This window comes from Pygoscelis adeliae, unplaced genomic scaffold (genome assembly GCF_000699105.1).
Source record: "Pygoscelis adeliae isolate BGI_AS28 unplaced genomic scaffold, ASM69910v1 Scaffold298, whole genome shotgun sequence".
Classification (NCBI taxonomy): Eukaryota; Metazoa; Chordata; class Aves; order Sphenisciformes; family Spheniscidae; genus Pygoscelis; species Pygoscelis adeliae.
This window is the reverse complement of record NW_008825303.1, coordinates 2,405,035-2,418,347: the sequence shown is the minus strand read 5'-3', so window position 1 is coordinate 2,418,347 and position 13,313 is coordinate 2,405,035. Positions and strand designations below refer to the sequence as shown.

At 38.6% G+C, this 13,313-nt stretch overlaps 1 protein-coding gene across 1 annotated transcript in view; it reads left to right on the top strand.

Moving 5' to 3' along the window:
* The window catches only part of CIB2 (calcium and integrin binding family member 2), a 44,053-nt gene that overhangs the window by 5,859 nt on the left and 24,881 nt on the right, over positions 1 to 13,313 (top strand). The window contains exon 2 of the mRNA XM_009330101.1: positions 3,857 to 3,891. Coding sequence (XP_009328376.1) covers positions 3,857 to 3,891 — 35 coding nt within the window. The remainder of the gene's footprint in view (positions 1 to 3,856; positions 3,892 to 13,313) is intronic.

Below are 13,313 nucleotides of genomic sequence, written 5' to 3'. Positions count from 1 at the left end.
AGGAGTTTGCAGTGAAGTCTTACAGACTAGAGGAAAAGGTAGTGGACCACCATGTTCACTCTGTTCCCGTTTTGTCCTAAACCTGCATTCACCTGACATAGGAAATCAAAGAATAAAAATCTAACAGCCTGTACATTCTGCTGTTTTATAAAGTAAATTTTAAGAGCAGAGACCATTAACCCTCCTTTATAAGCTATGTTGAATGACTTGCAGAAAGTCACACTACCAGCCAAGAGCAAAGCCACCCATGGAACCTAAATACACCAGCTATCTGACTCTTTTCTCTGCAAAATATTTTCATGACCAGTTAAGCCACCTAAATGCCAAATTTGAGAACCAAGTCCCATTATACAAGCTAATGATCTCATTTAAATCAACGGAAAATTTTCTGTTTGCTTTATTTTATTCACTTTGCCAGACATAGGGAAGTGGATAATTGCAGATTTGTTTAAGTGGTATCTTACCTCCAAAAAACCAGCAGTGATCCTTTGTCAGACTTCTAATTAACTTGATTATTAAGGGCACAAGGACAGACCGAGTGGGATGGTTGATCTTAGAAAAGGAACACGTATTTTCTCAGGGGCTGGAGTAGGTGACCTTTCAAGGCAAAGCCTCTATTCTGAATAACCTAAAACCCACAAGGGGCCTCCTGTTAGCAGAAGTTTTTCAGGCCATTATATAGCATTAGAAATAAAAGCAATGATTCTCAGGATAAATTCTTGCCAGAAATCTTGAATTGATAAGAATTATGAAAATGCTGGTAACATTTATTTGTTCAGTATTTAGTTTGTGCTTTTCTAGCATGACTCCCAGTGGCTTTAGTGTCCAGACAGAATAGACAGGTTGCTTTTTAAGTTCATAATAAACTCAAATACAGTCCACATAATAGCAAATGTGTTCCATGATGTCTCTGGCTTGAAGATGAACATAATCATATGCATAAGTGACAAATGCTTTCCAGGACCCACTTCACCTTTCCTTATGAGGGAGTTAATTTAACTATTTACTGTCCATCACTGTGTATTTTGTGTATGAATGAAGTAGCCAGAAGAAAATTGGATGATTCACTTCCGTGTTTCTTTGGCCAAAAGTCTTTAATTAAATTGGAATTAAATTGCTAGAGTTCAAGCAACTGTAAAATGTAATTATGTTATTTAGACCCTTGTTCCATCATGACTTTAATCCAACTTAGGGCTGTGCTTTCAAAAAAAAAGGGCAGTCCTGCACCTCTTTCCTGCCATCAATAGAAACTTGTTTTAGCTTTATCTCTTGTACCAGTGCTACCGACGCTATATTCTAAGCCACTAAAAGGAAATGATCCAAGCTGGAAATTAATCCATTTTTGCTAGGTTAGTTTCCAAACACATTAGTTCCTTCCTTCAGAGTTCTCCGATGGAGTTACTTCACACTTATCAGTGTGAAGTCCGCATAAAGGAAGAGGCAGAAATAAGAAGCTGAGAGAAGCAAGAGAGATGGCTGGACTTCCCGTTCAGAGATAGCTTGGAGCTATGGCTTTTACATTTGCTGTTTGAGACCAGGCAGACTTCTTAATGGTAAAGCATTTCTTAAGTGGTGTGTATGATCTTGCTGTGGATCAAAACTATGGGCCAGGTCACAATGAATTTGTGGTTCTCTGACCCTGAGTAGCTTTAAGATCACTGCAAGTGGTCTGTGAAACCACTGTAAATTTTTTTGACACGTGTCATCCCTGACACACAATTCCACGTAACTGGCGGGGCATAATTGGAATACTGCAGTCAGTAACAGTGGTCAGGCAGATACTTGCAACTACTTTTGCTACAAAGGTTTTCAATATTAGTGGGTTTTAGTTTATATTAGTAAAAATTTTGTTTGATTAAAAAAAAAAAAAGGCAGACAATAGTGTTTGTCAAAGACATGAGGTGACTCAGATTAAAAAAAAAAAATGTGGACCGTCAGTAAAAAAGGTTTATGATCTGATGTCTTAATGTGTCTTCCAGTGGCATTTTTGCATGATTTCTGGAAGGTAAAGGGTAACTTTTCTTTTTCATCTTTATCTCCATTTGCATATCAATACCCTGTCAGCTTTCTAGTTAAGTAACAGTGTCTGCTGTTTTCTCAAGCCTGTATAATTAGGGGATGATTGCTGCTGAGAGCATCACAATTATTTGTGAGATTGCACCTGCCTTTCGTTAGTAAATGAAGCATCCTTAAGTGACAGTTTGACCGTAAGTATTGAATGTGGTGGAATTAATGAAGACTTAACCAGCTGGCTCCTATTTCACTTTGTGCAGTTCCAGACAATGTGACATCAGTGTCAGCAGCACACAAGGTGCTTCCTATTGTGCCCTGTAACACTATTCTGCTACACAATATGCTAAAGGAAGAGCTGCTTCTCCTGCCACTTTATATGGAGGAGAGCAAGCAAATTCAATAATTGATACCATGCAGGACTGATAGCATACCTGGATACCTGAGACAAGCTGTTTGACTGCTTCAGCTAGCTGTGATCATTTGCTTTTCCCCTCCTTGGAAGAAGCAGGCATGTAGCCAGAATGATTCTCAGCTTAGGAAAGAAATGCTTTTTCACTAGTTGGCTGAAGAGCAGGACTGGGGGAGTCATACTAGTTGTATGTACTCTTAAGTATGACTTACCAAGTCTGATGTTGTTATCTTGTCACTAGCTGATTTAAAAATATGATTTATTTTAAATATGTTTACATTAAAGGAGGAAAACTACTAAGAGCTAAATTCTTAGGCACATGCCTTGCCACATCACATGGGCCTGTGAGAGAGGTGGATAATCAGGAAGAATTTTGTGGTTTGGTTGTTCCCTATATATACACACGCACATCAGCTACTAGCTCTAAGATGAGAAGATGCATATTCTCTGAATTTATCACCTGAACAATGTTTTAAATTGATCATCCAATATTTCATTGCCACCAGTGTTCCTAGTTTTGGATGCGGGGCAGAGTTTGTCCTAAATATATATTACATAATATAGTGGAGATCAGGGGATATTTCTGTTAATGGAAAGGGACTGATTATTATGATTCCTCACAGCACCTGAAAATATAACTTGTTTTGTGACTGATGTAGCAATACATGAAATGCAAACTGTTTCACTGCTTATATTATGGTTCTTTTGTGAAGTGTATGAATTCTTCTAGCAAAATGCAGATGTTTAAAGAGTGAGTTAAACCAGTGTAAATGCAGTCCCACCACAGAGCCATTCAGAATGCAGGCGAATGCTTGTAAGCTCTCCTTTCATGTTCAGCCAGCTCTACTTCGCATTCTAGTAAGTTATTTCAAATTCTGTGATACCACAGGGAAAGTTGAATAGTTTGCCTGCTGTTTGGAGCAGGGGCTGTCCTTCTATCCATGTTCCTAACGTACAGGAGTTTGTAGCCTTCGCCGAAGGGACCACAATGCAAAGTAATTGTTAGCATAATCAGTACATGACTTCTATTATTAAATCAGTTGTCTCTAATAGAGGAATACTCTCAAGTTAGAAGATAGTTTTCTTCATCTATTTGTTATTTATAGCTTTCTAGATCCTCTTATTGAATGTTTTTGGCCTATACCTTACTTTTTTGATTTAATACTGTTTCTGGTCATTCCATAGTGTAGAGGTATTTCAGCAAGCTGGTTTTTTTTTTTCCTCCTGAAGTTTCACATTAACAATACTTTTTTTTACTGATAGCGCTGTCCTTAGAACATTTCAGTTAATTTATAGCATATAGTGCTTTCTGAGTCAAAAGCAGATGGTACACAAATGGCATCTTTAATGTTTTTCTGCCAGATCCGAGTTTCCTTCCAAAAGGTTGAATTTCAATATTTCTATAGTACAATAACACGTTTTGTTTTTTAACAGGATTGCACATTCTTCACTCGGAAAGAAATCCTTCGGTAAGTAAATTGTATTAAATTTTTCCTTCGTGATTCATATGGAAGGGACTAAATCTTTTTTCTGACTTGTGAGGAAACTAAATAAAGCCAGTTATTTTGCATGAAAAAATGAGTGTAGGATTGGACTCAAGATGTACTTACAATATGTAAATGTGTATAAGGAAACAGTGATCAGCTTAATGTCAGTATCAGAGACTTTTCTAGGGATAAGCCATTGAACAGTTGAGATCCAGTGACTTTTTTGAAAGGAATTTGCTGCTTTTCTGCTCAGTTATACCAATGAGGGCACATCCTTCAGTCAGTACAGGTTTCAGTATGGACTTAAGTGTGGGGAAAACTGGTGGAACTTAAACTGCAGAGCACTGAGAATGCTTGTTTCTGTACAAACTTCCTCTACAGAAAGTCACAAAGATTGGGATCACTGTTTGCAATAGAAGGGAATTGGTTTTTTTCAGTAGTGATGGATTGAGCCAAACTGAAGTAATTTCTGCCTATGTGTATGCTGACTTCTTGCCCTGGATCCTGCCATGGTTTCTTGATCTTTTAACCATTCAGATTAAGGATCTGTAGAAGTATGACATAGATCCTGTCCTGTCAATATACCTGTTGTTTTTCGTGAGGATTTTTGCCCCATTAGGGAGTGAGAATAAATCTGTGGTATGTGTTTAGACCTATGAGCTCATAATGCTTCAGGATTCTCAAATCTGAATAGCTTCTCAGACATAAGAAGCCTTTGTTTTCATAAACATTGGGAACTGCTTTGAGATCAAAAATAGACATGGTCTCTGAGAGAAATGTTCTCTGCCTTTGCTCTGTCACTGTAAACCTCAGTAAGACTGATGTTCAGTGACTCTGTCAAGGCAAAAACTAATGGCATGGCTTTGAGTTGGGTGCTTTATTTTTTACTGGAAAAATAGAGGTGGTATTTCAGCTAATTTCTTGCATACCTTGTTCTCATTACTCACAGAGAAATGATGCATTCACTCCTCAGCAGTGCACAAGATCCCTGAGGCCACTGTGCAGTAAGAACATTGCAATACCACCACCTAAGCCAGGATTTAATTTGGTCCCGGTCCCTCTTATATAATCGTTATGGTTTAAAATTTAGTCACATTGTTGGAGTACATTTTCATGATACATGGTGGTGTGACTAAATGAGTCAGAATATGTGTGCAGTGAGTGGGTGATAGCTCGCCGAAAGATAAGCTGTGCTTAATGCCGGCTGGCTCCAACAGAGATACTGGCGTCCTCAAAGCGAGTCAAGGCTACACAAAAGTCAATTACCATAGCATGGATGTAATGTCTTTAGCAAGCATTCCTCAGCTGCGAACCTCTAGGAATGATGCATAATCATTAGCTGTAAAGAAGTGTCATTCTGTGTTTGTGGTACCCTACAAAAAGTTGTGCAGCTTAAATAAAAATGAATGGTTGTTGTATGTTCTGTCAGGGCTGCAAACGTTGTCAGTTGTGCTTGAGAACACTGACTTTGGCAATAACGGAATTTGTTATCACAATTCATTTAGAAAAGCAGCTGTGAGTCCAAAATAAGAGACTTTATGGTTTAGACGTCAGAAGTGATTCGGTGATATTCCTGTACTGTCAGTAGTTCCAGCAGTTGGATATGGAATAAAAGATGTCCCTGTGTAGCCACCAAATCTCAGATACATACATTATTCAGCCAGAAGAAAAAATCCCTCGTGGTTTAGTGTGATTTCCTGTATAAAACAAACCTTTAGCCACCTTTTAAGTCTTTTAAAAATCAACAATACTGTTCTTCTGTTTGACAGGGCTACCTTGATAAACAACTTCTGAAATAAATTTGTTTGGATTGGATAAACTGAAAAAATTGATTTATATTTCTAACGTCCCCTTTGAACTCAAAATTGTTAAAAGCTTTGTAAACAGTGAATTACTTGTATTTGTACTGTGTTCCTATTAGGGAAATAATTATGAATTAAGGATCTTACATTTTACGTAAGTTAAGGTTCTCTTTGTCCCTTTGAATACCTGATCTAATCGGAGACTTTGGACCCTTCCAGGGGAAGTGATTTGTAAACTGTGATACTATGTCATCTTGCTCTTAGGAGTAATTTCTTTTTCTCCTTTGGGATAGTCTTTAAGGAAATACTGGAATTAGCCTGAAAGAATCATTGATTTCCACTGTGAGAAGAAAAGTGACTGATTTTGGTACTTGTACACGTAAAATACATTTAGAGAAAAATCTGTGGACAAATAGGAAGCCTAAAACATGTGCAGTACAGGCCCAATTTAAAGAATATGACATAAAATGTGACCAATTTTATAGCAAGACTGTAACATTGGTGGGGGGAGAATGGACTTAGGACTGTAAAAGGCTGATGAAAGACAGGAAATAAGGAATCAAGTATCTCCACAGAAGTTGTAATTAGGAAACTGCTGAATCTGAATAGGCAAACTTTTTTTTTAATCTGGAAAACAACATTTCCAAACTGTAAATTTGAACCATCATATGCAACTGAGAAAACACAGAAAGTGTACTTTGAAACATACACTGCAGATTTCAAGAAAAGATATTCTAAAGTAATGAAATTAGAAAATGTCATTGTATGGTAGGCAAACAGGAATTTACAGTATTGCAAAATCTGGCTATGAAATGAAGAGTCAGCAAGTTCTGTTCTCTTTTTCTGGGTTGCAGTGGATAAAAAAGTACTTGTAGAGAATGAGTTTGCAATGTGCAGCTTTGACAAGCAGATGAAAACTGGCTGAAATGAAGAGATATTTCTGTATGGAATTGTCATAAAAATTTCACATGCATTCTTCAGTTTTTCTTGACACGTGAGAGTGAGAAAACTTATGTTGAAGTTTGATATCAGGGCACTGAAGGCAATGTTTGAGAACATTCTAAAAATCACAACAATAAATTATCTGGATTTGCAAATATTTTTTATATAACAGTATTCTGGGGTTGATTTTTGGTGTATGTCATGTCCAAAACCTGAGACTGTATTGCACACAGGACCTTTGGTAATGGTAAAAACAGGTCACAATTTATTTTGGTAAGTAAGAACACTCCATTGTCCCACAGGACTGTTGGCAGCATAAAGGAATATCTGAGTAGAAATGGATCTTTATTTCCTCTTTGATCTAGGCAGGTTGCACGGTACATAAATTGAACAGTGCTGGACAGAACACTACATGCATCTCTTTCAAAACTGTAATTTGAAACTACATTTGCAGACAGATGATTTGTAATCTTTTTTCCCTTGCATGGTAAGTGTGACATAGAGGAGGTCACTGTAATTCATAGGAATTGATGATAAAGGAAGCAGCATGGAATTGTGGAAAAGATTCTCCTGCTATTCCAGAACAAGTGGATGCTTTTCTATCTAAGAAAGTTGAGGTGTTATTGTCACCTGGTAGACCTGGCCATTTAAATAGAACAATTAAAGAACAGTGAAGTGCTGAATGTGGCAAATAGTATTTAAGTTAAAACAACCCTGATAGATTTTTAGTAAGTGTTGTTTCTCTAAAAAGCATAGAAATGTAAATAAATAATTTTGTCTTGGTTTGCTTTTCTCTCTTCAGTAACATAAAAGGTCATGAGTGATGCCGATGATAACACCCAAAATTGTTATAATTTATGGTGAAATAGAAGCGTTGCTTCTTCCAGTAAGAAACATGTAATGGACCTCAGCTTGAGTACTGTGAAAGCCTAATAATACATTTTGTATTTCGTAACTGAAGTTGTAAGGAAACAATCTATTTCCTGAGAAGAGAACAAAGCATGCACTTAGACTCAATTACATTATTTATGTTAGGCTAAAGAAAACTTTTCTGCTTATGGGCAGTGTATGGGAGATAAGGGAGCCATTGCCTGCATGACTTTGCACCCTATCTGTATCAAAAAGAGCAAAACCAAAAATGCTTATGAGAAACAGTGCAACCTTAGAATATGATTGTGAAAAACAGATATTCTTGGGGCAAGAGATTAGGTTAACGGATGGTGAAAAATAGATGCTCTGTTTGAAAAGTACACTATACAAAACTGAATATTAATGCTTGATTGTAAAATGCTTAGAAGAATAAAATCATGGGAGTAGTTCTGTAAAGGCCTAAAATCTTGGGAGAAGGAATAGTCACTTGGAATCATTGTACTTCCTTTTCTGCCTTATCCTTACAGTGTGATGTTTCTGCTTATTGGGAACCTCTATACATAACCAGTTTATGATATGGCAGATAGTAATACAATCAATAGCATTTATTTACTGTATATAAACTGTTGAATACAAATTACTCTCTAACGAATAGAGTAGAATCAAGAGGTATTTCTGCATGTCTGAGGTGAAGTTTTACTGAGTGGGAATAAAACGGGTTATGATCCCCTCGTTAATTAGCACTTACTGATTTAGCATGTCCCCACAGTTAAGAGGGAAGTAGGTACTGTTGCGCATTTCTTTATGCGCTGCAGGGTGCTCTCAGATGTGATATGAAGGAAGTGCATGTCCAGTTCTGTTTAGGCTGAACTGAATTTCTTGTGCAGCTGCCAAGTTCAGTGAGACAATCCAGCAAGGAGTAACCTTACAAAAAAACCCGCCGTGAATAGTTTTTTGGCTGCAGTCAGCCACCCTGGCTGGCTCACCATCCATTTGCATGAGCGTTAGCGAGGACACAAGGGAAGGGGCACAGTTGTGTAGGTGGGGATGAAGGGATGAATATGACAGCTCCAATTTAGATCGATTTAAACTGATGTAAACCAGCATGAGATTGCAATTAGGTGAAATGGGCTAAGTGTTTTTATCTGTCCCTGCAGGAAAAGTAGCCCATCAAAAAGCCCAAACAGCAACAAATCTATTTTCTGCTGGTTTAATGAGCTGAATCAGCTCTCCGAGGGATCAGATAAGTGCTAAAGCTGGCACAAGAGCCGGAGCGAGTAAATGCAACTGAAAATGAGGAAGGGAGAGGAGAGCAAGACTTAGCATTTCAGTGCCAGTGAGGTGTTAGATTGGCTTAGTCTAACTTTAGCGTGTAAGACTTTGGCACCAGCATCAACTTAAATCAACATAAACGCAGGCTGCGGTCAAAGGGCTTGAGGACACATTCTCTTGATTGATAATCTGAGTGTGGATAATTTGCAAATTATCAGGAAATAGTGGAATTTATGAATTTAAGGTGAAGAAGAAATGAACACAGAATAATGAAAATGGGTCTAAGAAAAAAATAAAGTTAGACTGCAGCAGAGGCAAGTATGCCTGGTGAAAGAGAAAAATAGAAACCATAGATCGTTATCGGTTTTTGATAGCTATTTATCACCAGAAAACCTAAATACACTCTTAAGTCTTTATTAAAGATGGTTAATTTTGAGAAGTGCTTAACACAACGAAGAGGATTCACTCATGGGCCCAGGGCAAGAACATGTTAAAGAACGTTGCGTAATCTGGACAAATTTGTTATCACTGACTCAAAACATTACCTGAAATACTTACAGGACAGCTGACAAATTTTTGGAGTTGCTACTGATTTGTTGGTAGGTATGTGTTAGGGCTTTGAAAACATGCCCCACTTTTCTTAAGGAGAATGTGGAAATTAGACCAGCGTGTATAACTTCAGGACAGAACTTTGGGGTATGGAAAGATGCCAGAACACACTGGTAGACGATCAGTTCGTAAGTGCCTAGAACATAATACGTGCTTAGAGGCAGCCACTGTGGATTTGTTAAAAGCAAATCCCTTCCTCTGAGTGGCTGCTGTTGTGGAAAAGAGAAAAGACACAGATGCAATACATCTTTATTTTGGTAAAGCCTTTTATATATTCCTGTATGTGTTAGTCCTTTTCTACCTGTGTAAGTGCACCAACCTCTTGTCTAAGGTACTGTTGAACATACTTAGAAAATTTTAAGAATGGTAAGAAACATTGAGGTGAAGAGGGTTGCAGACACTATGACAATCAAGATTAGCTTTTTCAACAGTGCTCAATATATTAGAGAAAATATTAGACCCAAAATGAGCAACAGGAAATTCACACAGTCGAGTACTAAGAACTGAGAAAAATTTGCAAGAGCAGAATGCAATGTAACAAAAAAAAAAAGGGGGGCAGGGGGTTAGTTGATCTAAGCAAAGTGAGCATAATTTTAACAAACAAAACCCACAAAACCCCCCGACACTCTTGCAAAAAAGGGAAATGTAGTTCTAGGATGCATTAATCCCAGCATTGTGTATAAAATGGGAGAATTCCATTCCAGTCAACATTGTTGGGACTTCAGTAGGAATAGACTGTCCGGTTTTGGGCATGACCATTCAAAAAAGATTTGTTGTACTGGAAAACATCCAGTAGAGAGAAACAAGAATAAGGGGGAAAAATGACATATGAAGAAAGGTTGGAAAAACACTTTATTCATAGCAATGAATCTGTTTATATAACATGCTTCTCTTGTGATTGTAAATGGGAACAAATGGTTGAGTTGTCTCTTATAAGGCAATATTTCTCTTACTCAGTTTTGTAAATCTGATTGTCTAGCAGACAAGCTTTTACTCCAGTAATAATGGTTATCTGCTAGCCAGCCCATCTGTTTCTATTTCTCCCGGTAGACTAGTACAATTTGGCAAATACCCAAGCATTCAAACACAGGTGTTCTTGGATGTCTGTCCTAGCCAAAAAGCACAAAATCTGTAAATTAAAGTTGTATAGCTTGAGACTGACTTAACCTAGCTAGACAATAGCTGGGGGAATATGGCATTAAATTACCAAGCTGGGCACCATCTGGACAGTCAACAAACCTTCGAACCTTTTTGTAGAAGAACATTAGTAATTCTGTTACATTCTCTTCTCTGCCTGTTTCTTGGCATGTTTTTGACAGGTGAAAGGTGAGGTGCAGAGGAGCCCTTCTAGCCAATCCGGCTATACGCTGGATTTTAAATCTGAAACCTGCCTGAGCGTTAAGTTGGGCAGATAAGCAGTGGTTTCCTCCAAGTGTCTGGAAAGCCTTCCTTATAAGGGAGCAAATGCAGCAAACAGTTTGAGATGCATCTCCTTGTGGAGCAAGTTGCTATGCAGATGGACGGAGGGGATAGAACACAGCTCCTGTTTTTCTAACACATCCCATCTTTTAAAAAGTGTGGGGTTCGTATGCAGAAAGGGGAAACTCCCATATTGTCAGCTTTGGGAAAAAAAGTGTCTGCCAAGAGAATAAGCTTTGGGGGAACTCTGTACCCTTGGGAATCTTCCTGAATTTTATGCAAGAAACTACATACAGGAAGAACATATATACTGAAGTTGCTATTGATATTGTTAATTATGTTTCTATTCTTGTTGTTAATGTTTCTGTATCCTCTATGAATGAAAAAAAAAAGGCTTCTAGGCAATTCCTCCATCTCCTGTACCATAAAGCTTTCCTTTATTATATTTTAGTCAAGTTGCACCTGTTTTGCTAGGCTCAGGTGAGGACAAAATCATTCTCAGTGTTGATCTGTATGGAATCTGGAGTACTGGTGTACTGTGTCCAGTTCTGGGCTCCCCAGTACAGGAGAGAGACGGAGCTACTGGAGAGAGTCTGGCAAAAGGGCTACTAAGATGGTCAAGGGACTAGAGAATCTCTCATATGAAGAAAGGTGCTGGGATCTGGAGGGTGCAAAGAAGACGGGGCCCAGTGACAGGGCGAGGGACAGTTGGGTACAAACTGAAACACAGGAGGTTCTGTCTGAACATAAGGAAGCACTTTTTTTTTAATTGTTTTTTTTTATTTTTCCTGTGAGGGTGATGGAGCACTGGAACAGGCTGCCCAGAGAGGTTGTGGAGTCTCCATCCTTGGAGATATTCAAAAGCCATCTGGACATGGTCCTAGGCAACCTGCTGTAGGTGCCCCTGCTTGGCAGGGGGTTGGACCAGATGGTCTCTGGAGGTCCCTTGCAACCTCAACCATTCAGTGATTCTTGAATCACCAGCAGAAAAGAGGCCTGTGAGCAGGTTTTTCAGTGATGCTTCAAGGAATGAAAAATACTATAAACTGCTTTTATCTATACTTACTATGCATCATGTAGTTCTGTGAACAGCAGAGTTACATGTATTGAAAGGCAAAGCCTTCCTAAGTATGACTCTATCTTTTAGAATAAATTTATTATTATAAATTGTCTGCCAAAAACATTTCTCATGCAGAATTTCTTTTTAATTTTACTGCAGATAGTTTAGATATTTATTATTGTCTTGAATTAATTTGTACTGCTGGATTTTTCACTGCAGAGATGAAAAGAACACTTGACATGTTAACTGAAAGCTGGCAGAAGGCTCATCTATCCACCTTTTCTCTTCCTCTTATGCTGCCTTTTTATACATCTGGTTTCTGTGTCCAGTTATTGTATTTTATTGATATAATGAAAATAACTTCAACTGGAAAGCATAGAAGGGACAAGGCATATCAGTAACAAATGTAACAAAATTCCTTTACCTTTCAACTCTTCCTGCTTGTGTTTCTCACTATTCTTTGCTCTTTATCCTTTTGTTGAAGTGTGGCAATTTAGTGAGTTGTGGTTCCAGTTCCTATCTGACATTCCTGGCTGGTGCCTTCAGATATGGCACCAAGTTTCCTATCATTTTGGTTTCAGCTTCATATGGTAGACCCCTTTCTCTAATAGACTGTTCTAAACTCTTGCAATCCTTGGAGGCAATAGTTCACTGAGGAATTGCTGCAGCACAGAGATTTATGCCTTGGTTACCATGTGCAACATTTAACTGTCATTGCAAAAGCAGTTTGAGACCCTGAAAGTACTTTCCTTATCAGTTGCAGACAGCCCTGAAGGCCCCTCCTTCCTCAGTTTCTCAGCCCCAGATTAAAGAACCTCCTTCTCTTTGAGCTACGGTAACTTTTTCTCTGTGTGTGGCAGACTTATGGATATACGTCTGTCTGGACCTGTTCCTCAGCTTTCCGATCACACATTTGTCCATCTGCAATAATAGCACTATAGGACAAGAGAGTATGTGCACCTCCACAATTTGCATCGGTAGGGGGCAACAGCCTCTGTAGCATCAGTTGTAAATCAGTTCCCATCGGTATCTTTGCATCCGCACGATGCATTCTTTCATGCAGTCTGTGCAATGCCATCTTGAATGCTGTTGCTTCTTTTGCTTCCAGCCATCTATGTCTCCAGGGGCTCAGAAGGGCTGATTGCTCAGATCTGTCTGTTTCCAGGGCTATGGATAGACTTGTCAATTCTCCTGCTGGTCTCTGGAGTGGTGAATTCTCTTCTCTGCATATTACAAGAAGTCCTCCAGCTGTTCTGTTCAGCTCTGGCATCTGGACAAGAGTCTATAGCTTTGATTGTGGTGAATAACTGAAAGTGCAACTGCACAGCAACTGAGTGCTTATCTGGACCTGCTGCTGACATAAGTTTATTCCATTCTGTACAGTCAGTCTCTGGTCAGGTCATGCCACAACTCCTATTAACTCCTTCTGG